At 43.6% G+C, this 26,660-nt stretch overlaps 2 protein-coding genes across 5 annotated transcripts; one reads left to right on the forward strand and one right to left on the reverse strand.

Moving 5' to 3' along the window:
- Positions 1–1,060: 1,060 nt before the first annotated feature.
- Positions 1,061–14,058, forward strand: xkr8.3 (XK related 8, tandem duplicate 3). Of its 4 annotated transcripts, XM_023803920.2 has the most exons (4): positions 1,067–1,374; positions 1,856–2,001; positions 2,704–2,891; positions 3,046–6,693. In XM_023803920.2, exons 3-4 carry the CDS (start codon positions 2,777–2,779, stop codon positions 3,741–3,743), a joined length of 813 nt encoding a protein of 270 aa, XP_023659688.1. In that variant the 5' UTR covers positions 1,067–1,374; positions 1,856–2,001; positions 2,704–2,776; the 3' UTR covers positions 3,744–6,693. The 4 variants fall into 4 exon arrangements, with proteins under 4 accessions (XP_023659689.1, XP_023659687.1, XP_023659688.1 ...); XM_023803921.2 differs by lacking the exon at positions 3,046–6,693 and adding an exon at positions 10,872–14,058 and having other exon boundaries at positions 1,061–2,001; XM_023803919.2 differs by having other exon boundaries at positions 1,066–2,001.
- eya3 (EYA transcriptional coactivator and phosphatase 3) lies at positions 13,059–26,347 on the reverse strand. Its single transcript, XM_023803918.2, has 19 exons — positions 26,230–26,347; positions 23,353–23,449; positions 21,441–21,490; positions 21,066–21,154; positions 19,971–20,051; positions 19,756–19,825; positions 19,444–19,568; positions 18,989–19,126; positions 18,660–18,745; positions 18,347–18,527; positions 17,467–17,600; positions 17,303–17,386; positions 17,130–17,219; positions 16,524–16,582; positions 16,239–16,396; positions 16,036–16,150; positions 15,822–15,943; positions 15,471–15,571; positions 13,059–15,357 (listed from the first exon to the last, which is right to left on the reverse strand). The coding sequence occupies exons 2-19, from the start codon at positions 23,383–23,385 to the stop codon at positions 15,277–15,279; spliced, it is 1,797 nt and encodes a 598-aa protein (XP_023659686.2). The 5' UTR covers positions 23,386–23,449; positions 26,230–26,347; the 3' UTR covers positions 13,059–15,276.
- Between the last annotated feature and the right edge of the window lie 313 nt (positions 26,348–26,660).

Genomic DNA, 26,660 nt, shown 5'->3' on the forward strand with positions numbered 1-26,660 from the left:
CGCTACATCGCGCGTTTTGTTACACTATGCGGTTACAATCAAATGTATTTATTCTGCAAGGCATATGATACATCCCTTATATTTGCTATTTTGTCAGTACTGGTTGTTTGCTTAAATTTTAGTATAATTATTTTAGTAGTATTTGGGTTTTTTTTTTTTTATCTCCAGGAGAAATTATGTGTGGCATAACCTGATATCTTGGCAGTTGTCTTTAATTCTGGACTCATGGTGTGAAATATCCAGCGAGTTAACTGTTAATCATACTGATTATTTATGTCCTCTAAACGTTATACTATGACACTGACCTTTTGGAATTACAATTACAGAATGACAAATATCAAATAAATGCTATCCTAAAGTCTGTACTTGCTGCTTTACAGTTATGTTTTATGCTTAGTAATTTTTCTAAATATAAAATAAATCTGAACATTTCGTGGCTGCATTGTTTTAAATCCGAAGAACACAACGTTTTATTTCCTATTTTCTGTTTCTAGAATACAAGGGCGTACATTTGGGTACGAGCGGCAGAGGCATGTCCGTACCAGGGAATACCATGTGTATTTAGGGGACAGGGGTTTAGCGGACGCTACCGGTGTTGAAACCAAATGTAGGCCCTTGCTTCATATCCGACATTTTGCTTATTCAGTTATAACTAGGTAAAAAGGTAACATCTAATAAGAAAACTGACTCATACTGACTTAAAATGGTTCTAATGCTCATTGCAAAGTGTAGTCTTGTACAGCATTTCGGCCCAACAAAGTCATAGGCCTAGTTGTATCCACATTGTTTATTGCAAAATAATAGCACGCCATTTGCAATTACTATATCATCCTCCTTTCATGGCATTTTTCTCATTTAATGGAAAATTAATTCCAGTCTCAACGGCTGTCCTTGATAATAATATCAGCTACACGAACGGCCTGGTATACCGTCTACGGTGTACCCGAACCTCGTGTTCTCTGCATCCTGGGACCAGCTCCAGCCCTCCCGCAACGTTACCAACTGTCAAAAACGCTAAGAGACCCGGTCATTCATTACATCTAGATACTCTGAAAACAACACTGTCCATAACGGCCCCGGATGTTGCAAACATCGCAACTATATTAGAGGCGTTTTTATTTCCTCTCAGTCACTGGCAGTCATTTTGATATATACATGTACACTCCGTGGGTTATTATGCTTGTCCTCTGTCTGTATGGAGTTTCCTGTTTGTGGCGGTTCCTGCCGAGAGCACAAGCACATTTTACGTTAAGTGTATAAGATACACTGGACCAGCGTCCCATCCTGACCCATGTCTCATGCTACGTGCTTCCCGGGCCAGGCTGCAGACGGACCGTAAAGCGGACGAGCCGATTACGGAGAGATATAACGCATGTAGGTACATTACTGTACATCGTGTGGAGCCTGATGTAGCGATGGGGGAGGAGATGTCCGCCTTCCTTACGTTTGGTTGGTTTCCCTAAAACCAGAGGAATACAAAGCCTTACGGGACGCGCAAATATTCGCTTCATTGTTGATTCAATGTTTAGTGGAAGAGATGGAGTGTCGCTCGTCTTTGATCGTAACTAATTCGCTAGTTCGCTTAATCGCGGAAACACTTTAAAAGTTTTAGCCAGAACTGCTTTCTCTAGCTGATTAAATAACTATGACTGTTAATATATTAAAGGGCACAATGGGAGGATCGAAGTGTGACTATTCACTGTTAGATTTGGTATTTTCGGTCACTGGATTCTGCACTTTTTTAATCGACGTGGGAACCGATTTTTGGGTCGCCAGTGAGTTCTTTTCGCATGGAAATTTCATTTGGTTCGGGGTGTGGATCTTTTTTATGGTTTCCTCATCTGTCGTGGTCCAGACGTTTAGCTGGCTGTGGTATAAATACGACCGAAAACTGGATGGTTTCGAAGCAAAAACATCGGAAGAAAATGTGGTTTTTGGCACTGAAAGATTTCTACGACTTTCTAGTGTTCTACACATCTTTCAACTTGGATTTCTCTTCAGGTAAGACACTAAGTTACTTTTAAATATTAGAGTTCGTTAAGTTAGCCTCATAGTTAGCCATCCATCCACATATACATATCTGTCTGTTAGTTTAGCCCTTATTTTCTAGTAATTTAGGCTGTTTAATGATGGTCTGCGTTTTTATATGGTACTTTCACGACTGAACTTCTCAAGATGGATAAATCTTAGGTAGGTATTTGTTATTTTTATTTAAGTTCGGTAACTACAAGGAATAACAAAGCATGTATTTTCTAAAATGTTCAGCTAGCTACAAATTCTTGATTTTTCCCGTCGTGTTCTGTAAATTTTTTCATGTTCTGTTATCATTCACTTGTAAATCGTTTAACTTTTCTTCTTTTGTGTAAGAACGTCATAGAACTTATGTCAATCAGGCTGGCATTGTAGCCTAATATTTTAATACTGTAATTCCTGTAACTTAAGAAAGCACGTTGGGGGAAAAAATAATCTTGTGATATTTTCAATTATGCAATTGCTGGAGTACGTAATGTGGGCGTACTCCAGAAAGGAGTAGATCTATTTTAGGCATCCAGAGTTGCTTGGTGACTATAAGAAACCTTTACTGGTTATGTGCTGAGAATGAAGTCTATATCACGTCTGGTGGATGTGAAGCTCAAACAAGATCAACATCTGTGAAAACGTGTCTGAATTATGGTGTTTGAGCTTATTGGTTATTTTTTACAGGTACATCTCTACAGTCTGGCAGGGTGTTCGTTTGTGGTGTATTGGGGGGCTGAGCTCAGACTTTGTGGTCTACATGGACCATGATATCAGCATGCTGCGACTCATTAAGACGTTCTGCGAAGGCACCCCACAGCTCACACTAATGATTTACATCCTGCTGCACAACGGCCATGTTGGGACCTTCCAGTGTAAGTAACACCCCCACCCCCCACACGGCCTTCTTCAGCAGTGCATGTGGGGAACTTGGGGCAGGCTAACCTAACTTCCTTATTTGAGAACTTATGTTTGCATCACAAGGCCAGTTGTGATAAAAGCATGCCATTTAACTTTTGTCTTCTGTAGATATCAGTCCTGCAGTCTCCATGATTTCCATTGCGTGGATGGTGGTAAGCTACCACCGTGCCATGCGTTCATTTCTGCCTGACAAAGCCAATCAAGGATGGGGTTCCTCCGTTGTCTACTTCCTTTGGAATCTGTTGCTGATTGGTCAGCGTATATGCAGCGTGGCCCTGTTTGTCAGCGTTTTGCCCTACTGCCTCCTGTATCACTTCTTGCTGCTATGGCCACCATTGATCCTCTGGGCCCATCTGCAAAAGACGGCTTTCATGGACAGCACTTTTGGAGAGTGGCTGTACCGGACCATTGTGGGCTTGGTCTGGTACTTCAGCTGGTTCAATGTAGTTGAAGGGAATACAAAGGGCAGGGCTGTTATCTACCATGCCTTTATGGTCACAGATAGTGCCATCTTGTTAACCACATGGTGGTGCTACAGGGATTCAGAGAAGACGCAGCACTACGCGATATGGTTAGTCTCCATACTAGTTCTTGTTTACATATTGGGCATCTTGGTGAAGATTCTGTATTACCGCTGCTTCCATCCCACACTCTCATCGCCCCCTGCTGGTATGGATAGGGAAGACATGATGGATGGCAAGACCTTGTGGCAGAACCGAAGAATGGCCTGCCAGTTTAGTCATTTTTATGCTACTGAACATTCATTACTGCTGACCAGGAATGTTAGCAGAGCTGCCAGTCTTTGACAGAAGGCTATTTCAAACCCCCAATAATAGAAAAATTGTGTTATGGTAAAACTTATTTGGAGCACAGGAGAAATAGTAGCATAATAATATCATTATATCACAATAACATAATATCATTATCTGAAATAACATTATAGGTGAAATGCTGCTACTTGCCATTCAAAACTTTTGAAATGTGTATTTATGAAAGAATGTATTTAAAGCATATTTGTATCGAGTTGTTTTATGTAAAATGAGATTTTCATTATTTCCTACTGATGTATTTTATTAATGTATATATTTTTATATATAGTGGGATAGTATAGTAATAGAAAGTTGCACAAATGAAAGAATCAGTTTTAGGTTAAAGAAAGCCATGAGTATTTTTAGTAAAGTAATTACCAGCAGCACAATGCCATTTGGTTCAAAATACATTTTTGCTCTATTTATGTTAATGCATAAGCACTACAATATTTTGTCAGTATCAGGACTGATGAATTGTCTATAAAACCTGGCATATAATTGCGTTACCTGTAAAAGTAGTGTCATTGATTGTTAATACTCAGTTATTACTCACTTTCTTAGTGAATGTTGGGTCTGAACTACAGTTTACAGTATTAAGATGGGGCCCCAATGTACAGTCAACCATTCCACATTGCAGGGGTTAGGGGCGCAGGTCCACCATGATCTGGAAACATCACATACATTTTTTGTAAGTGAGCATGCGAGTGGCACAAAAAGGTATGAGAAATGCAAGATTCAAAGATCACTGCGCGATATCACATGAGAGGCTGCCATAAACACACTTGGTGTCCTCCAAACCAGCGCTGTCCGTATATTTAATATATTTATGAGTTGCTAAACTTTTTTGTTTGTCATCTGCTGGCCTTTGCATGTCATCTGTGACTCTTGCAAAGCTCCCAAAAACTCCTAAAAATTTCCATTTATTTTCTTGTGCCGAAACCACGATGGGGAAAGTCACGATGCGGAAGCTGACTTACATATAGTCATTCCCATTTTGCACTGTACCAGCCAATCAGTGCCACCCAGGGTGTACCCCAACATTGTGCCCTGTGCCATCTGGGAAAAGAAGCTAAGCACCCAGAAGTAATGGTCTGATTTGGATGTAATTTGGTACACGTGCAGACCAGTGATGTAAATATCATATGGCTCCCCACACCATGATGCCAGGAGTAACACCGGCGTGTCTCTCCACAACATCGGCAAGATTGGTCACCCGTAAATGATTCTGGTTGCAAGGAGCTGGTGCATCTAATCACCAGACACAGAGGATGCCTCGTAGACACAATAAACCTCATTACTAGCAATTGACAGAGTTTGATTGGGGCCGCATTGTGGGTTTGCATGAGGCCAGACGATCATATTGTGCAATTGCCCGGCATGTGGGGCATGCAGATGGCGTAGTTGCCCGATGTTGGAACCAATGGGCACGTGAGGGCACCCACACACATTGTGAAGGTTCTGGCTGCCCAAGACAGACCACACCAAGGGAGGATTGTCGTATTGTGCTCCAAGCATTACAGAACCCCATGACATCTGCACCTGCCGTCCAGACACAGGTATTGGACTCTCTACAACACCCTGCGTCATCCTGCACCGTGTCTCGACGACTGGCAACAGCTGGACTACGGGTTCACCGTCCCATGCATAAGCTGCCATTAACACCAGCACAGATGCCTATGTTTGGAGTGATGCCGTAACTGGGAGGCATGGACTGATGAACAAGTGGTATTGTACCATGTTCAGCGATGACTCTTGGTTCTGCATTACTACGGGTGACCGTTGTGTGCACGTATGGCGGCGCTGAGGGGAGAGGACCAGTCTTGCCGATGTTGTGGAGAGACACGCCGGTGTTACTCCTGGCATCATGGTGTGGGGAGCCATATGATATAACTTCGGGTGATCTCTGGTAGTGATTCGGGGGACCCTGACGGCACAGTGTTACATCAGTGACATCCTGCATCCGCATGTCTTACCCCTCCTGAGATGTCATACACCAAGACAATGCCTGTCCACACAGGGCACGTGTGTCTATGGACTGCCTGTGTCATGTTGAGGTCCTCCCGTGGCCAACCAGGTCCACCAATCTTTCCCCAATCAAGGATCAGTTCGGACATTAACTCAGACCCAGTGCCCGTCTGCAGGATATCAAGGGCAATTTACAACAGCTGTGGGCCACCTTGCCGCAGGAGAGGATACAACAACTGTACGACTCCCTTCTGCACTGTATCGGCGCACGTATCCAGGCCCGGGGGGGGGATGCCACACCCTACTGACATGGGACCAGCAGTGTGCCCACACTGCCAACTGTTGCCCGTTTGATCTAATAATATCCGTTTGATCTGAATAATCATTGCGATAGTCACACGACCTTTCAGCACGTGCAGATTCATTTAATTTCCACCACTCCATCTGACTGCGTAACTTTTTTTTTATCACTGTAGCTAAGGGAAAAGTGATCTCTGAGCTTAATAATGTTACATGAGGCATAAACACTTTATTTTCAGCGATGAATAGTGTTGCTGTGCAGCTCAGTCTGTTGTCTCCTTGCAACTACTTACAGTAGATAATAGGCTGAAGTCGTGAGGAAACCCTGACAAGCACCAATTCTCTGGTTTAGAAGTCGTTACAGTTTTTTTTAATTGCTGAAACGCATTTCCTAAAATCTCCTTTCCATTTCTTAGTACACTAAGCACAAACCGTAAAATTAAAGCTACTCTCACAAAACCTCGCATGTCTCGCAAAATCAAACAATTGGACATAAACTATTTTAGCTTTACTCAAAATGAAGCAGTACTGTCAGGAAACACACAAAACCAGCCAATGTATAAACACTACTCAGTGACTTACACACTACATAAATAAATTGAAAACCTTCTGGGATAACATGAAAACAATCTTTATTTTGGATATTCATGTACTTATGAAAGCTTATTTACATAAAAAAAAAACCTGCAGCAAAAACAAAATTGATTTTACATTTTTACAGCAGAATTAGTCATTAATTCTGCCTTGGCATCATGCCTCTGCACCGGGTCGGGCCAGAGGACTTCATCTACATCACATGCAATGTTCTCCCTTGCAAAACAACATGGAAAGTATCCTTTGGCATGCCGAATCCAGCCTTGGCAAGATTCTGCTTCTACATCATCACATTATGCATCCATTGCTTGTTTAGATTTCTGTCATTACACATTCCATTAACATGCTGAGAAAAATCCCTCAATAGGGTTAAAAAAGGGAGAGTATGGTGGAAGGCAAACATTCATAAAATGCTGGTTATTGTTCAACCAATCGCATATTCTTGGACCACGGTGAAAGCTCACATTGTCCCAAATGATCATATCAATGCAATGCTCTGCCTGGTCATGACTTCTCTGCTCATGTCCAAGCAAAGCATCCCGTAGACCATCCAGGAATGTTAGTAGATGTTTAGTGTTGTATTGGCCAACAGTAACATGGCGAAGGATGACCCCATAGCTGCTGATGGCAGCACATATGGTCACGTTTCTTCTATCATGGCATGTGAACCAATTATGTTGTGACCTCTCATTTTCTTTTTTGCCAGACTGAATCCAGCTTCATCCATGAAGATGTACTCATGAGGCCTCTCCATTGAGTCAAGTTCAAAAATTCTCTATGCAAAGTGAAAATAGACTACACCCAATTTAGTAAATAACACAGTATGATGTACTTTGTAGATATGTGCTGCTTCACATACAGTACAGTATACATGCTAGTGCTGAGTTTACTGTAAACGGTAAGGTAAGGTTCACTTTATTGTCATCAACAACTGTGTACAATTATATAATGAGATGAAACAGCATTCCTCCATTATCACAGTGCACATATAGCAGTAACAATACACAATAACTATACCACACAATAAGGCTTATCTAAAGTGCAGACAGTGGGCAATAGACAGCAACCATAACAATCCAGGTGCATCTAGTGTATATCTAGATGTAATACAAAAGCCTCTGTGGGATTATGGTATTGAAAGCTGAGCTGAAATCAATGAGCAGCAACCTCAAATGTGAGTCTCTCTTTTCCAGGTGTGTCAGTGATAGGTTAAGTGCAGTTGATACGGCATCTCCAGTGGACCAGTTAGGGCGGTAGGCAAACTGGTGAGGGTCCAAGGGGCTGGAGAGGCTGGCTTTGATACGGTTCATGATGAGCCTCTCAAAGCCCTTCATAATAACTGCATGGATGGGATGATTGCTTGGCTCAGGGAGGTGTTGTCATCTGGGAGAACTTCAGCCAGCTGGTTTGCACCTGGCCAGTTATGTTGTCAGACTCTGTGCTTTGTGTTCTGAAAATGCCCCTGGATATTCTGGGCATATGCATGTTTTGCTGTTTTGATTGCTCAAGACAGGTTAGCTCGCGCCGTGCTGAGGGCTGCCTTGTCACCAGATCTGAATCAAGCATCTCTGGCTTTCAGTAGCTACCGGACATCACCGGTCATCCAGAGTTTCTCGTTTGCCCTTATAATGATGGTTTTGATGAGAGTGACATCCTCTGTGCACTTACTGATTTAGCCAGTCACAGACGCTGAGTACTCCTCCAGGTTAACATAGTCCCCATAAGTGGCATCTTCCTTGGCCATCACAAAACAGTACAAGAATGCAGAGGAAGAGGAGAAACCACAACACAATCCTAAGGAGAAAGGTCTTGGCCCTGTGGAGAGCAGAGTGGCACAGGGAAGGGGCAAGGAGAGAACCAGGTGATGGGCTGCTTTCATTGCCAACCCTTTTGGTTTCACAAGGGAGTTGCTCGATAGCAAGCGCACTGGACATCTCACATGTTCCAAGGAAGAGGTAGATCAGTTCCTCCATGCCACCCTTCATGATCCTATGAGAGAACAGGATTTGGAAAACTAGAGAGCCCTCATTGGTCAACCATCCCCAGAGGTCAGCTTTGACATGAGGGAGCCAAGCCTGAAAGTTGTGCAGGAGATGATGAAAACAGATGGAGCCAGCTTAGTCCCCGGACCAAGTGAAGTTCCTTACGAAGTGTACAAACACTGTCCAGAGTTACTCCAACTTCACTGGAAGCTACTGTGAACAATCTGGCGCAGGTGGTTTGCTTAGGGGGTTTGGATTCCCAAGGAGGAGAATTCCAAAGACATTGAGAAGTTTAGAGCTCGCTGCTTAGTGTCGAAGGCAAGATCTTCACATCCTACACTGCCAGCTGACAAACTTTCTGCTCAGGAACAACTATATTGACACCTCAGTGCAAAAATGCAGAACTCTGGGAATACCAGTTAAGGTCACTTGTTTTGAAGAGAGGCAGAGTTTCAGACAAGTTCCACTTCTCCCTGGATGGTACCAAGATTCCATCTATGAAGGTGAAGCCAGTAAAAAGTTTGGGAAAACTTTTTGACCACAGTCTCAGAGATGTGGCAGCCATCCAGACATCCATAAAGGAGCTGCGGTCCTGGCTCAGCAAAGTGGATAAGCCTGGACTGCCTGGGAAATTCAAGTTCTGGGTATACCAATATGGCATCCTGTCTTGGATCCTCTGGCCTTTGCTAGTTTATGATGTGCCCATTACATCAGTGGAGAAAATGAAGAGGTGAATCAGTGGATGCCTTCACAGGTGGCTTGGCTTACCACACAGTCCGAGCAGTGCTGCTCTCTATGGGAAAAATAACATTCTGTAGCTTCCTTCCAACAGCTTTAAACAGAAGAGTTTAAAGTCTCCCATACTAGAGAAGCACTACATTGAGATCTAGACCAGCAGTAAATGGAGTGCTATTAGGGAGCTGGAGATGGTAGAAGCGAGGCTGAGGGACAAGGCTGTGATGGGAGCAGTTGCAATGGGAAGATTGGGATTGGGCAGATTTCCAATGCCTTAGTAGAACACAAGTCTAGGGCAAGCAGAGGTGACTGCTTGTCGAGGAAGAGGTAAAAGCAGTAATGGACGAGGAAAGAACCCACAGGATGGCAGGCATGAAGCAGCAGTGAGCTTGGATGAGATGGGAGAGTGCAATGGAACGAAGGCTCACTTGGACGGACATCTGGCGAGCAGAGCCCCAGCGCATAAAATTCCTAATCCAAGCTGTTTATGACATCGTACCGAGCCCTGCAAACCTCCAGCTGTGGGGCAAGGATGACACACCTTCCTGCCCACTCTGCTCTGGGAGAGGGACACTCAAATATATCTTGAGCAGCTGTCCGAAGTCCCTAGGGGAGGGTCACTACCGGTGGCGCCGTGACAAAGTGCTGAAGGCAGTTGTTGAGAATGTATCATCAGCCATTACAAAAAGCAGGCCCCACTCTCCCCCCAGGAAGCAGATAACATTTGTCAAGGCAGGAGAGCAGCTGAAACCACAGCCAGGTCTACTTTCTACTGCACAGGACTGGCAGATTATGGTAGATCTAGGCAAGCAACTTAAGTTTCCAGCACTGGAAAAACTGGGTTGCTGCTGGAAGAGGTGTTGGTGTGGCCAACAGGTTAGCTCATCCTCTGGTCTGTGTGCATCCCAATGCACCAGTGCAGTGACAGGGACACTGCTGTAAAAATTGTGCCATCCTTCAGATGAGACATAAAAACCAAGGTCCTGACTCTCTGAGGTCATAAAAGATCCCTGGGCATCTTTCAAAATAGTAGCCATGGTAACCTTGAGGTCCTTGCCAAAATTGCCCACTGTAGCCCTATCAAATCTGGCCTCCTAATCATCCCATATCTAACTGGTGAACTCTCTCCTGGCCCTTCACCACTGTAGCTACTGTATGGTGCGCATACTGGCGTACAATGGCTGCAGTCGCATCATCCAGGTGGGGGCTACACAGTGGTGCTGGTTGAAGTGGCTCCCCAATTGTTCCGTAAAGTACTCTGGATGTTTGAAAAAGCACTATAGAAATGTAACTTTCATTCATTCATTCATTCATTCATTCGTTCACTCACTCACTCATTCATTCACATATCCTGGCAACATCACTGCGACCAGACATTGTCCTTCTGTCAGAAGCTTCAAAACAGCTTGATCTGATAGAACTGACTATACTTTGGGAAGCTGACCAAGTACCATGGGCTTCTGGAGGATTGCCGAAGACAGCGGCGGCGAGCACAGTGATATCCAGTAGAAGTAGGCTGCTGAGGATTTGCCGACCGCTTTCTCTACAGATTGTACACCCACCTGAGGATGAGTGGGCCGCTCAGAAGGACAGCCATCAGGACTGCAGCAGAGGCAACAGAAAGCGCTTCCAGGTGGCAGAGGATCAAGAGGGGTAAGACTTGGCTTAATGCTGCTGGGACACAAGTCGGGGATTGATCAACCCCAGCTGAGTCACCTGGGTGAGGGTGCATGATGTTGTGAGACCCAAAACCCTACAAAAACAGGAAACATCACTGATGATGCATCCCAGTGCATCCGTGGGATGTATCCTTCACCTCATATTCCAGCCTATGCACTTAAAACAATCCTGCAGTGCTGAGATGGCCCCATCTGGCCACACTCTTGTCTTTCACTTTGCCAGTCTCGTCCACTTGAGAAGAGATTTGTAGGCTGGAATCATCTTAACAGAGATGTGGTCCAGGGAGGCTAGATGTGGGCATGGTTCTGCTCTGTATGCATCCTTCATGTTGATATAAACATGACACAAACAGTTTTCTCCCCTGGTCGCATAGTCCAAGTGCACATAAAAGTTGACTTACTTGCTCGTATTGATATGATTGATTTCACTGTTTCAGAGTTTCATTCTGACAGTACCCTTTAGGCTTCTTTCATCCTTATCTGGTTGCGTTGCAGGACACAGTCAGTTGTTTATAGACTCACACTGTATATTCCTTCAAACTGCACGTTGTCTTCAATAATCTACTGTTGTGTTTCATGCAGTTGAATTGCATTATCTTGACGGATCATCTCAACAATAAGTGTCTCCTGTTGTTGTGAGAACATATATATGTTCTTCCACTCTCATGTGGCCATCTTTCAATTCTACCAAAACGATCATTTTAAGTACACATGCTTTATTGTAAATGTTCTCTGTGGTCCAAAACCAGATATAGTACTGCAAGGAAATTAATTTTCCCTGTCCCATTTCTGGAGATTGGTGGAGTGATTTGCTGACACTGAAATCATGCTGTAGTTTTCAGAGACAAAAATACATTTTACATGTTTTCTTCTTTGAAATTCCTGACTATGGAGGGCACTGATAACCTGCTTAAACTTGGTTGCACACATTTCCCTGCTTCCCTTAGTCATGCCTTGAACCAGAACATGATCTATGATTGTTGCTCTAATTTAATTTTAAATTATAGCTCTTCTTCTTGGTCTTCCTCCTCATCAACCACCTCTGACACGCACACTTCTTTCTCTTCTGTTGTAACACTCCACTGTTGAGTTCACTCATGTCACTCACATTTGGCTTGGCTTATATCCCATTCGTTGATTGGGTTCCACACATCACAGAATGGACACATGTGGTTAGTAGTGTGTTAATGATGAAACCAGGGTGTTTGTGTGTCAATTTGAGTCTGTGTGTGCCGTTTTGGGTCCAAGTTCACCACACTGCTTAAATGTGTTATGCAAATGAGAATGTGTTTAGAGTTTTACTGGATGGGAGATTCAGATTTGCAAATTGTCCAACCAGATGAACAGTGTTTAAGGTTTTGCCAACTGTGATATTGATTTGATGGAGTATTGATAGTTGACAGATTAGTTTTTAAAATGGGGGTTAGTGTTTTAGCATTAAACACTAAAACAAAAACTGGAAGCAAGGAGACCAGTATTGTGTGTGTTTCTGAGGGCATATGAATCTGTTAAAAAGCAGATGCTGTTAAATCAGCGTTTATTTTGGCCTGTTAGTCTAATATCTTCCTGCTTGGAGACCAATAACAGGGAACCACAGCTGTTGGCCTTGTTACTGTGAAATGTCAGTAACATGTTCCTGTTCAGGAAGTTAGGGACCTGCCTGTAGAAAGTTGGGGGAGGTATGTGGCTCAATGGCTTAGGATGCTGTGCCTGTAATCAGAAGGCTTTCGGTTCCAACCCTGTGGTCAGCAGAGTGATGTCACCAATGGACCCCTGAGAACCGCCTTTAATCTCAAATGTCCCATGGGCTGACAGCCTACTTTCTCAATTGTCAGTCAGTTTGGATAGAAGCATTTACTAAATAAATGTAATTTAAATGCCACAGTCAGCTTGGAGGATGCAATCGACACCACCTAATTTAGACAAAAACCAAAGCTTGTCTAAGAGTACTGACACAAGGAACACTTTCTCTGCATTCTTGAAGAATGATGCTCTGGCTGCCTAAAGCTATATGGCCAAATAAAGTTATGGAACAATTCACTGTCAAACTGGACAAGTTTAACTTTTCAGTGACGGTAATATTTTTTTTATTACACAAATCATTGTTGGGCTGACCAACATACAAAAAGAACAGGACTGAAGATGTGTCACCCATTATTTAACATGAAACATTGATTGTGCAGATGATTAAACCAACACCAAATGTGACCATCATGTGAAGGTTTCTGCATTCAACAAATGAGTTACAAACATGTGTATAAAACTCCAGGCAAACAATACACAAAACAATTTACATAAAGAAAAAAAACATCAGGTCAACACACAGAGCATGGTACCTGGCTATAGAGCTTAAATTAAACCAATACATCCAACTTGAAAGACATCAGACCTAACTGTGGACCAGCCTAAAGGCCCCGTGTGAATACTGTCTCATTCAGTCTCTTTGTGACCGAGGTTAAATAAATGTTAAACCTACAATTAACCAAAAGACACAAAGAGTAATTTGGATACCCACTGCGCAGGGTTCAGAGGTACTATCAGCTGAGGTGCTTTATTTCAATCAAGTCCCCATTGATGTCTGACTGGGAACTCCTCCCTACCTGGCTAAGGTAGTGCTCAGAACCTCTGCACTTACATAGAAGGGTAGGGAACGGTAAGGTGGAAACAGAGCTTCTGACAATGGTTCCCTGTGAGTTGTGCTGGCTCACCTTTGCCTACCTGCTATAGGACTGGTTAGATTTCTACGGGTACCTCTTGCCGAAGAGTGATTGTCTGTGCCGTGAGAAGGTGGGTCACAGTATCCCGGAAATAGGACTCATATAAATGTCAGTAACAGTTGTCAGAAGCTGGAGAGCAGAAAGGAAGCGGATGCGACATCCACAGCTGCGGAGGTGGGCATGGTGTCGCCCAACAGCATGTTCAACAATGTCCAGTTTCAACATACACTGCATGTGGAATATTTATCAATTATTCAGCAGGACAAAAAAAAAAAAAAAGTTTGAGGTGTTACCATAGGGACACGATTCAGCACCGATTTCTTTTCTTTTTTTTTTTTTTTTTAAATAAAAAGTTTGGGAGGGAACAACACAACATCTCTAGAACTGTATATCAAGTTATTTCATAAGTACTGGGGGCACATTTTCAGTTAATCCCTTACAGACTAATATACGGGTTAAAAGGCACTATATAAATATTTACAAACACATGCATACTCAACTCACGGCAATACACAAGATTACATAGGGCACAGAGTACACATCCTTAATGATGAAGCTGCTGTATGTATTCAAAAATTCAGCACGTTGCTCCAGGCTGTGTCTCTGATTAGGCACAGTGCTGCCCAGTCTTGGGGTCTTTCCACTGGCCACAGTCCAACAGTGGCTGCTGCATGAACCTCTGACCACAAATGTATTGCACAATAAGACTAGATTTTATGCGTCTCACCACCTTGTTCCTTACAAACATACGCCAATCTATGGGGTTCCAGTATACAAATCTCCACTGAGATATGGCCATTCCAGTATGAAGAGTTCCCTGTCATCACCCCCCACCCCCACGGACACATGAATGACTATTTTCACTAAGAGATACCCTTTAAAGGGTCCAAAACAGAAGGAGAGAATAAAAAAAACAACATGCATTCAAATGTCATGCATAATCTCAGACAGTATCGAAGGAGACCAGACTCTGGAAAAAAACATCACAGTCAGGGCTTAAATGCTGCAGTGTCACCAGAAAACCATTTGGTCACAAATCCAGTTCTCTAATCACTACACCACCTACTGGCTTGCTAACACAGTGCAACATGGTACTAAGCTGTGTACATGGACCTGTTTTAGAACCAGGTATTATGGAAATGATTCATAACACCTGGCTAATGATCTGGTAGAAATGAAGATTTAAAAAAAGAAAAAAAAAACTTTCACATTCATCATCAATGTACTTCTCAAAGTCTGTTAAAAAAATGCATACATCCACCCATCCATATAGATACGATGGCACGCTTTACAAATGGCAGCCTAGGCACGCCTGTCAGTATTTCATGACCTGAAGCGCACGTTAAAACACTGCCATACCCGGTCAGTGTGAAACTTTGGTCAATCCCCAGCACGTGGCGGATCACGGCGATCCACCACCACCCCGCATCAGGGCCATGCCACCAATAAGTAGCTTCCGTCAGGTAAGAGTCCAGCCTCCTCCAGTTAAGTCCCAGTCGTACAATCTGCCTGTGTCAGTCAGCGCGGGGGCCTGAAGGGGACTGTCATGGTGCTGCCCCTACAGGAAGTCCAACTCCAGGGCTTGGTAAAGGGAGATGAGGTCCCCATGGGCAGAGATGCGCCAGAAAGGCATGTTATGCTGCAACAACACAAGAGAAACATGCAGGAAACCAAAGGGGGAGCCATCAGTCAATGGCTGAAAGCAAACCTCACGGACACATGCCCCCTGGTGGCACACAGAGCACACCTCACCTGCTTGGCAGCCAGCTCTTCGTCACGCCCATCTCCGATCACCACGTACGTGACCTTCTTCCCAAAGCGAGACACGATGCGCTCAAAGCAGCTCTCCTTCCCTGTAGGGTGCGGAATGGCCCCAGCAGGACGTAAAGGTACTTTACGCAAATAAAGCCATGACAAACAGTATCATATAGGGAAAAAAGGAAGGCAAACTAGCTTCCTGTAACTGAATAAGAAACATTCATTAGACTCATTAATAAGAGCAGGTTCACTGCATCTATGTTTAGCAAGCTTAAATTTAGCACAGCTCGTTCCTAAATGAAAAGATGAAGGTTAGAGACTATGCTGGAGGGGATAGGTGCTCACCTATCTTGGTGGCACTGTAGATGTTCTCGATGGGGAAGATCTCTCCAAGACCATACAGCAGCACCTTGGCCAGGGCAGGGACCAGCTGGGTGGTTGTGACCAGTACGTTCATGCAACGACCCCTGGACACAGACGCGAAGGGACAGGCACATCGTTATGGGTTGCCGTGCCAACACAGGCTGCCTTTGCACCTCCGTCATCCTCCCACACGCACCGGGACTGAATGAGCAGCAGCGACTTGAGGGCCGTGCTCATCCAAGCGTCGGTCACTCTCTCGATGTCGGTTTGGAGCCTCAGCAGAAGCTCCCTCTTCATGGGGCTCAGCAGGCCTGGGTGGGGGGGGGGGGATGGAGGGGGGTCTGAGCACTGCCTGTGCACTCCCACGCTCATATTAGTATGCGGCTGTTACTCACTCACCCCCCACATTGCCCTTGTAGCTGTTATAGATTTCCCGCAGCCTCCGGTACCGGAACGCAAGCTTGCGCATCCACTCTACCCCACCCTGCACACTGCCAGAACCTGGACCTGCACCACTGCCGTGGCCTGCGAAGCCGTCCGCCAGGAAGTTGTAGTTGCTGTGGAAACGCAAAGATCGAGTAGCATAACATAATCCCCCATCACACAGCCCAACTTAAGAAGCTTGGAGAGTCACTGACATACATGGAGCATGTGACGTGTACAGAGGCTGTGGGGTCGACTTACCTGAGGTCCTGCCCACTGTCGTCCGAGGCAACGTCTTCCACATGAACTTGATCACACTCCTGGGGAGGTAAACAGTAACTCTAACCAGACAACAATCCAGACCCTTCATCCCATCGGGTCAGTCATGACCTCCACCCTACGATGAGTGAACTCAGGCTGGAAAATCAGCACGTGCAAGTCAGGCTGACCACACCACAGGCAATGAGGATGTGACACTGTCTGTATTTGTGTAGGAAACATTTGTCTTGGTCTGTATTTTGCAGAAGTTGCACTATTTGCTCAATTTCCAGTGAAATGAAAGATGCGCGTCTCGACTTTTAAGAGCCGGGTCACAGATTCTCAGATTCTTGCCTAATTGTACAAATCTATTCTGCCTTTTATTTGCAGAAACACCTTCCCTGCTTAAATTCCAAACTTGCTTAAGGTAACGTCTGCATGTCTCCCAATAGATGCTCTAGATGTTCTTCCCAGCTTCATCGCCGTAGACCCCCCCCCCCCCCACAATAAATAAATGAGAGATTTTTAAATGTTTACAACAGACTAAAATTATCACTGCATATATTACATCTTTATTCTTCTCTACAACTGAACACAACTGATGCTTACCTCCAGGTCATTAAAGAATAGATGTGTGTCAGCCAACTCAAAGATCAGCTCCTCCATCTGCAGGCCCAGGTTCAGTACCACCGTTGGGTCCTGGAAGGGGAAGGTATGATGAAACGACTGAACAAAAAGATGAATGTAGGGAGAGCATTTTCACCAGTGAGCTCTTAGATGACCTTGCCAAACTTCTGGGCAAAGGAGCCAGTGAGTAATGAATGGAAGATGATGATAGTTTCATCCAGGTCCCACAGAAAGACGCGCTGCAACAAGGGGGAAAAAAATCCTCATTAGGACAGACGCTCCTATAATATGGATGCACACACGTCATAGAAACACATACCTCCAGGTCACTGTCAGTCGAGTGCGAGTTCTCTGACTTCCGGCCCTTGCCTTTCGCCTTGCCTGTACTGTTCCTGCATCCTCCCTCCTCACGCTCCTGGTCACCTGCAGGGGGAGCCACAGCCACTGCAGAATCTGCACGAGAGAACACAAAATATACAGCATATTGTCCATTCAGCTCATCCCACTGCTGTGAATATGTATTAAGCCGATTCATTTTACTAAGCACACACCACCAGAGTTCAGGCACCTTACTCATCTTGACATTTCTCTCCAAATAATAGACTACATGCAGTCCCTGGGTTAAGAGTGTCCAAATTATGAATAACTTGTATTCATGAATGGACTTCCATAAAGCATCTATCAAAAATTTGACTTAAATACAATGGTTTTTAATAATGAACAGACATACTACTTTGTGACACTCGACTCGTAAAAACGCTGCGAGACCACAGCGGATGCCTCAAGGTACAGTACAGTACTGAATGTACTTTCATTATTACTGTGTTAGTACTATACAGACCTAGTTGGTATCAGCACAACATTAGTGGAAAAGACGTATTTATGGGGCCAAAGGAAGTCCTTTGGTTTTGATTTGTAACTCTAGCATACCACAGAAATCAAGTATTGATGTATAGAAATTTCCCTTAAAGGGTTTCCCAATCCAATGTCTTACAGAAACTACACAAACAGACGACTGGGTGCTTAGTGTGAGGAGACCACACCTTCAGAATAAAACCCTAGCCCCTACAGATTCTGCCCCTAGGCGTGAAGGCATGAGCCTCACAGGATTCAACATGATTGGCAAAGCTATCCTGTATTTGACATTTGATTGGTGAATCCAGGCCATCAGCCCCTTCTGATTGGCTAGGTGAGTGAACCTGTGTTGTTGGGCAGTCTGGCAGCGGTGGTACCCTCGGTCTTGTCTCCGGTGTATCCAGTCACAGCCACGCTCTCACCATCTCTACCACTACTGGGAAGGCTGGCTGGCGTGTAGCTGGGGGGCGGAGTATAAAACTGGGGGAACTGACTCTGGCCCAGTGCGCTGTAGGTGGAGAATTCCTGTAAAATGGAAGGGGGGGGGGGGGTGGTGGTAACAATGCAACAGGGGAGAGAAGGGCCCAATCAGGGTGAGCAGCAGGGAAATGGCTCACACAACTATGCCAAACGACAAGCCCCCCCCCACCTCCCCACCTGAGGTGCCACAGTGACGGAGGTGGTGGAGGGGGCTGTCACTGCAGGGATGTTGGCATACACACTGGAAGTGGTGAAACTGGACCCTGAGGAAAAAAAAAACTTCCTGTCAGCACACAATTCTCAGGGGACATCATGCCACCAAATGCCTCCCTATCTTACAAAGGCTCATGGAATTTGGGAGAATCTGACAAAGGCAGGTGAGATTATCATTTGATAGATAAAAGATCTATAAAAACGTTTAACATTTGACTGTAGACAATCACAGTTCTGTTGTCACCCTCATCTGCCACGTTTATGTGGCACTGAGCTTGCCTAGTGCCACGTGCCTTGACTGGGGTAGGAGTAGTGCATCTGGCCAGGCTGAGATGAAGCATAGGATGTGCTGAAGCTGAGGAAACCAGCTTGACCAACAGGGGGTGCCTCAGACAAACTAGTCTCCGTTTTTATACCAGGCCACATGCTACCTAGAGTGGAGACAGAGAGAGGTAGGAAAGAGGAGAGAATCAGGGAAAATGAAGAATGTATTCAACAAACTGCTTCGGAAAACTGGACGCACACCGCAGTAATCATCAACAGTAAATGTGCACAGTTTTGTCTTATACAAGCAATCACTTCATGAGAGACGCACAGAAAACAGCCCAGAAACTGTCACTTCACATTTAAATATGCATGAAGCAACTGGGCAGGCTGTGCCGCGATTGGTCAATCTACCAGGCAGAGTTGTGAGTTAGGGTGCGCTGTGACTGGTCAACTCAGCAGAATGGCACATAGCGGGACAAACCAAAGGGTGGGAGGCCGTAACCCTGGGCAACCGGGGGGAAGGCAGAGTAAGCGGGCTGCTGCGTCAGGGTGGGGAAGGGAGTGACAGCCGGGCTGGAGGTCGGGGTGCTGGCCTGAGGGTAGGACCTGTCAATCAAAAACACGAGTCAGTCAACCTTACCGGACGCACACAACATCCATGCGACCAGAGCAATTAGTACACAGAACCTAGGGCTGGTATCTATCTTTATAATTTATAGAGAGTAACAAAGCATGATTATCCCTGAAGTGCATCTCTAAAGGTGGAGCCAGATGTTCATGGCACTCTACTCACTTGGTTCCATGGTATGCCTGGGTAGTGTAGTCATTGGTTGTAGTAGGGGTGAGGCCCTTGCAGGTGACCTCTGGGGGGAAAAAAAAATAAAAATTGTATAAAGTGCATAGGGGGTTTACACGATTGTACTGATGATCAGTGCGTTGTCTATGTCTGTTCACTCATTGTGTAAACAAATATGAGCTTTGTGCACACAGAGGTTCACAGTAGCGTACCACTGTGGCGGTAGGAGTTGAGGGTCTCACTTGACACCTGGTTCTCTGACGCAGTGTCTGTAGCCTGCGGATCACTGTTCTCTGGAAAGAAAAATAAAAACAACTGAGGCTATAAGACCCAGGCTTAGAACATAAAATACAGCTGTGAGAGCGTCAACAACACTCTGAAACCTCCGCGGTTGTGTGAATAAAGGCAAAAACGGAGACTAATGCAGCGTGGATGTAGCCTGAGCATCTATGAGTGAGATTAGGTGATACTCGTTATTAAGTTCACTTTTCCACGTGTGCGGACGGTCGTTCGCGTGGCAGCTTGTGTTCATACTGCATTTGGCTGCCGATGCAAATGTCCGAATTCGGTGCATGCATTCAGCAGCGATATTTTACCAGACCAGGAGAGGGCAGATGTATTGCAACAACACAAATACAAGCAGTGTAATTAAACAGGTTTAAAGTTAGTAGTAAAAGCTTGGGCAATATCATGGAAGTAAAGCATACCACAGTATTTTGAAATTTAGCTGGGACCCCAAACCTCCCCTCCAGATTTAAAAAAACCAGAATAGTACTGCTCTTTAAAATACTGTATACCATGGTATAATGGATACATACACACAGGGCTGCTCACCAGAATTACTACTACAACAACAACAACAACAACAACAACAACTGTTCTTCCTCTACTCTTTTGCCATTGTTTGCTGATCTGTGAAAGTCCATACTGCCACCTACTGGAAAACCCTAATAAATTATTTTGCACATATGCGCTTGACGTGCAAGGATGAGCAGGGCTTCCTCTAGGCATAAAAATCTGGGCTACACGCGCACCAACCAGTTGTCTGCAGTGAACCCCTGATGGTGAAATTTACGTAAGTCCCCTTGTCTGCAACCAAAAGTGCATGCGGAAAAGTATGAACTGGCCTTAAATGGCACTGCCACCCAGTGTTGTCCACAGTTGCTGTCTCCACACTTCGTTTAAGTTGTGCTTGATGGTACCAGAATGAATAGCAATTTTGTCTCTTAGGGACATATCATCACTGGACTGGACACAAAGTGATGTCGTTCCCTTCCACAGAAAGTGTGTCTTTTAGACTCACTAACCTTTACTGAGCTGGGGTTCCGGAGGTGGGGGGTAAGAATTGGTGTCACCCCCTGGTGGCGGGCTGCTGTCATCTGCCACCCCAACTTGCCTGACACACAACAATAAACTGATGATGAAACAAAATGACTACAGAAATCCTTTTAAATGCATGTACAGTGAGAATCTCAGCAGGCTGCTGGCCCCTGGACCACAAAAGCACAGCTCTCAGGGACGTGCGCTAGTTGGACCAAAGTAGCTTCAATAATCTTCAGCTGAGCACGGCTTTTCACCTGAGCCATATGTTTTCAACAACATTACTAATTTTTCATAGGCTTTGTTAGCACATCCCTATAACCTGCAATCAGATTTTAAGACACGACAGAAGAGTGACTGACCTTGGCTCCTTCTCCTGGACAACATCCAAATCATGCCGAGCTTTCTTTGTCTGCAATGAGAGAGACATTTATTGATACCAGCTACTGAGCGTCGGAGGCTGGCACCCGCTAATGTAGGGGTGGGTGATATGGCCAAAATGTTATCATACGATATTTTTCTATATAAATCACGATCCAAGATTTTATTTTATTTTTTATATATATATATATATATATATATATATATATATATATATATATATATATATATATATATATATATATATATATATATATATATATATATATATATATATATATATATATATATATATATATATATATATATATATAAAAGAATTGGACTTTATAGCAGAAGTGCTTTTCAATTCAATATTAATATTCGAAAAATTTAGGGTACAAATTAATATCACTTTTATAAATAACTGCACTCTTCTGAACTCAGTTTACAACCAAATACAAACAGATAATGGAGAAAAAAATTATAATAAACGTAAGATTTAGAATGTTTGTGCCAATGAGAACGTTTTGCTTGTTTGACTGCTTCAGAACATGTGGGAGACTCTGTGGCTCAGAACGATGTGCATACGGATAGCCAAACATTCCGTGTGTTTGGGCACTAATGTTTCAGGTGCTTAAAAAGATTGGTTGTGTTGCCACCTGTTGTTTGAACAGAATGTTTGCAAAGTTTGCAAGCACAATGTGCCTACCAAATCAAAGTTAATCTGCTGTACAGTGGTTCTTGCAGTGAATGGTATCGTGGGTACGATTGTAACAGAGTATGATAAAATATCGCCAAACTGCCCACCACTAAGGTAAATAAGCCTTTGAGGCTGGTACTCGCTAAGGCTGTCCTGGATAATTATATTCTGTGGAGGGTCAAATCTGAGCTTCACCATGTCATCAGGCGCCATTTTTAATAACTAAAAATTAAAGCTACAGTATAGGGCTGCATAATATCACATTGTGATATGTCCACAAGTAATATTGCAATATATATCTCATATAAAACAAAAAAGGAGATTAAATGACCCAAAATAGCCAGATACAACTTAAGCTGTGTTCACACTATCACGCTGAAGTGACTCAAATCTGATTTTTTTTGCCCAAATGCGACTCAAATCTGATTTTTTTCAGGATTGTGTGGACATACAAATCCAATATTTTCAAATGTGTGGCACAAGATTGGATATGTATCCGATTTGTGGCCATGTGACATGAATGTGAATGCTCAGGTCAGAATACATGTAGTTTGTTGCCTATATGCATGCAGTGCACATTTCTTTGTTGTTAGTGACGCAGATGACTTGTGCAAAAATGTATCAGTGTGCGCAAGCGAACCATTTCAGAGGTCAGATGGGTTCACATTAGTTAGCTATAGGTCACTTGAATTATGAATGTGAACCGTCAAGATAGTGAAATCTAATCTGAGCAAAAAAAAAAAACACAGCATTGACAATGTGGCTTGTAATGTGAATGTAGCCTTAGTCGGTGAAATAAGTTGGTGCCAGACAAGACAGCCGACACATATGATTACTGCACATGTGCACATTGTGATAATGCTGAAACGATATATTGTGCAGCCCTACAACAGAAGCTTTTTGGAGAGACTAAATTTGCATGTCAGTGTTGAAGTAACAGTTGCATTCGTCATTATTCAATACTTAAAACATATATATATTTTTTTTTTCCATTGTAATGATCAAATGGGCCAGCTTTTGCCCTGGTCTGTGTTAAGATAAAGGTTAAGCATCACACATTGACACCCGCTAAAGCAAAGCAGTTTCATCACTATTCCTATTGCCATTTGGAGCTATAGAAGCAGAGAGTAGCTAATAAGGGCTAGAAGTCACATGAATATTATTACGTATCTGTTAATGGGTTTGTGTATGAGGCACACGTTGAAACTCACCGGTAGTTGGGCCACGTCCTGTGACTCGTCCATACTTAGGGGGAGCGACTGGGCCCGTTTCCACGGAGCTGGAGACCTACAGGTCTATTCTCTCTGTCTGTTGGAAAGATACACAGCACCCAGCTTTAAGCACGTTCATCAGGTCCACAACCCAACCTAGTACCACCACACTGACCTATGAAAGAAGCGTGCCACAGGAAGCAGTATCCTTGACAAGCCACCTAACACACATTCTGTGAGCATTAGTCCAGATATTCCTCACTCATTGAATGAAGGCTTCATAGCCTGAGGTACAAACAATTATTTCAATAGATCCTATACGGCAGGGGTGGTCCTAACCAATGTGGTGGCCTACATGAGCATCACCGCTGGAAGACCCCCCCCCCACCAGTGGCAAAGTGAAATTGGCTGGCAAGTCAGCATCCCTTCAAAGGTTGGTGTCCTAGGGGCCCCCCCATAGGATAGACCGCTGTAAGAATAAGACGCCATGGACCCCACAAACATTTATACAACAGCACTATCACAAAAAGGGAAAACAGATCAGAACATTAAAAGATACTGACAATAATAAATGTGAAGAAAACATACCCACCTATTTTTCAACTGCTTATCCAGTACAGGGTGACAGGGTAGATTGTAACATCTTACATTTATTGTATTAGCCATTATTTTCAACTGGAAACCAAGGCTGTCACAGCAAAGTGAGCAACCTTATTTATCTGAACAGGAGGGAACTAGAAGTCATGTTAACATCTTTTAATGAATTTGTAGGACAGTAGGGAGCACAGACACCAAGGAAGTGGATTTATGATGGAGTTTCCAGTCCCAGAAGAGTTCTGCTGAAGCCTTTTCAAGAGACTCATAACCTGAATTGATTTAGTAATTTGTTCTAAATGGATGAAGTACAAAATGTTAAGATATGGGTCTCTGAACCGAGTCTACTTAACAGATAAATAATAATAATAATAATAATAATAATAATAATAATAATAATTATTATTATTATTATTATAATAAACCAGTACAAGAACAACTTTGCATTATCATCATATTACCTACATATTTTAATGCTTACAGCCATAGTACGTAAATAGTTTAAGACATTACAGAAGTAAGTTTCCCTGAATGCCTACATCTCTAATGTCTCAAAGTTCATTCATGCTTGCCCAGTCTCTGCTCTGAATCCATACTATCAGCATTGGAAGGCCATTGAGAAACACCTGCTGCTAGGTCTCCTAGCAACTCCATCCACCAGGAAGTGTGAAGGAAAAATAAAAAAATACAGAACGTATGCAGAGAGACCCAACCAGCCTATAGCTTGTGGCAGTATATCGACCTGTCTGCAAGCATGGGCGCGTTTGTGTGGACGGCCTGTGTGAACTACTGAAGGCTTCCCACTCCTTACACATCTCATATCAGCCAGACACACATTTGAGAATAGCATGACATAATAATCACATTTTCCATTGTTATCCAATAAACACCACAACAACTACTTGTATTACCATGCTGCCCTGATAGTTATTTATCGGTTTGCACAAACATAGCTAAAGAAATGAGTCATGACTGGACAGCCCTATAAAGGCTGACAAGACTGCTACGAGCAGTCAATCATTCAGATTCATCCCGCGTTTGGACAGCAAAAACAAAGGCTACGAAAAAGGTAATTATTGAATAGTTCTCTATCATAGCTGTTGTGACAGCCGATTACAAATACAACTGGGCTGTTTAATTCCTGCTAATCAGGCAGGTTTGCTCATGTAACTGCAATGTCAGGCTCATGCCACTTAGTATAATACATTGTCACTGACATCATAAAATACGTATTTTTGTATTGTACCGTTATGTTAGTCGAAAACTAAACTATATTGTCAAATAAACTATAAAGTGCAATGCCTAAAATATCTTTACACATATAAACAACTCATTACAAAAACCTGACAATAAACCGATATCTGATTTTATAAACGAATTAAATCAGAGTATGGGTGAAGTAAGAGAGACGGATATATAATAGCGATACAGACACATTTCAAACCGCTTCAGCAAGGGACAAGCTGCGGATTTCTCCCAAAACCAAACGTCCGATTGTCCAAAATATGAAAGCACACTTCACCTAAACACACGTCCACCAGCAGGAACTCGGAAAGCAAAGCCGCGTTATACACCATCACAGAGCCGTTTACACTTATGTGCCGCCGGCTAGCGGCCAACAATAAAGTCGGACGTGAGAGCAGGGATTCAAGGACGGGGAGTGAAGGTGAAACCCGCGGAGCTCGCCGGTCCGGACTGGACCCAGTTTGCTTTAGCCTTCTGTTTATGTCAGTAATCCAGCTCGGTTTACTTTATCACCCGTTATCAGTGACTAGCCAGAAAGATTATAGGTGTGAGGCAATAAACTTTTAGCGTTTAGCGTACTCGGCCAGACTCATTGCAGCGGGTTAGAAGGCTAGACGTCGCCATACAGCAGCACGGAGGCACAAATATACTCACTAGCTAGTTAGTAAGTGATTTGCGGCAGCATATCAATCCGGCCAACGTATTGGGTTGCATTTGTATTGGCATGTATTCTTTGGACTGACGCGGCATTCATTTTTAAAAAAATATTTTTTAATATATTTTTTTATATTATTTTATATATATGCAGTTACAGAAACAGATGTCCCCCCCATTATTAAAATGAGCATAAACGGGGAGAAAAAAAACTTTCCACTGTACATCTAGCATGACAGCAAGCTTGCTAATGTTACCCTAGCAAGCCGACACACTCTCGCAGTTCATACAAAGCAGTCTGGCCTTTAACCTAACTAATTAATAAGGACTCGTGTAAAATTGTTTACATGTGCGGAATATCGGATAAACTAAAGGAGAACTTACCATTAGTATACGAGGTTTTATTTGGGTCAACGTGCTCCGGTTTTTCGTAGTAATTCACTCCACTCGCCTCAATCTGTTGTTAAGGAGCACTATTTAGCAGGAAGTGCCGACGGCGCGCCGCTCACCGCGCATGCGCAAGCGCTACGGGCGTCCGTGAGCTGGCTTCGGTTCAAGTTTGAGACGAGAGAACGTACTTCCCCGAAGTATGCAAGTGCATGCGCCAAACAGTGAATCTTTTCTATATGAAAACAACAATAACTGTATGGAGAATTACGTAAAATGTATATTAGTGTGTATCGTTTGGAAATGGGATATTCAGCACCTTTCTCCTCCACACACTTTCTAACTGTAAAAATAACGATAAGTTGAGTATAGATTTTAAAATTATGGTCTTATATTCAAAAATATCCATCCATCTTCCATCTGCTTAT

Source organism: Paramormyrops kingsleyae, chromosome 23 (assembly GCF_048594095.1).
Source record: "Paramormyrops kingsleyae isolate MSU_618 chromosome 23, PKINGS_0.4, whole genome shotgun sequence".
Classification (NCBI taxonomy): Eukaryota; Metazoa; Chordata; class Actinopteri; order Osteoglossiformes; family Mormyridae; genus Paramormyrops; species Paramormyrops kingsleyae.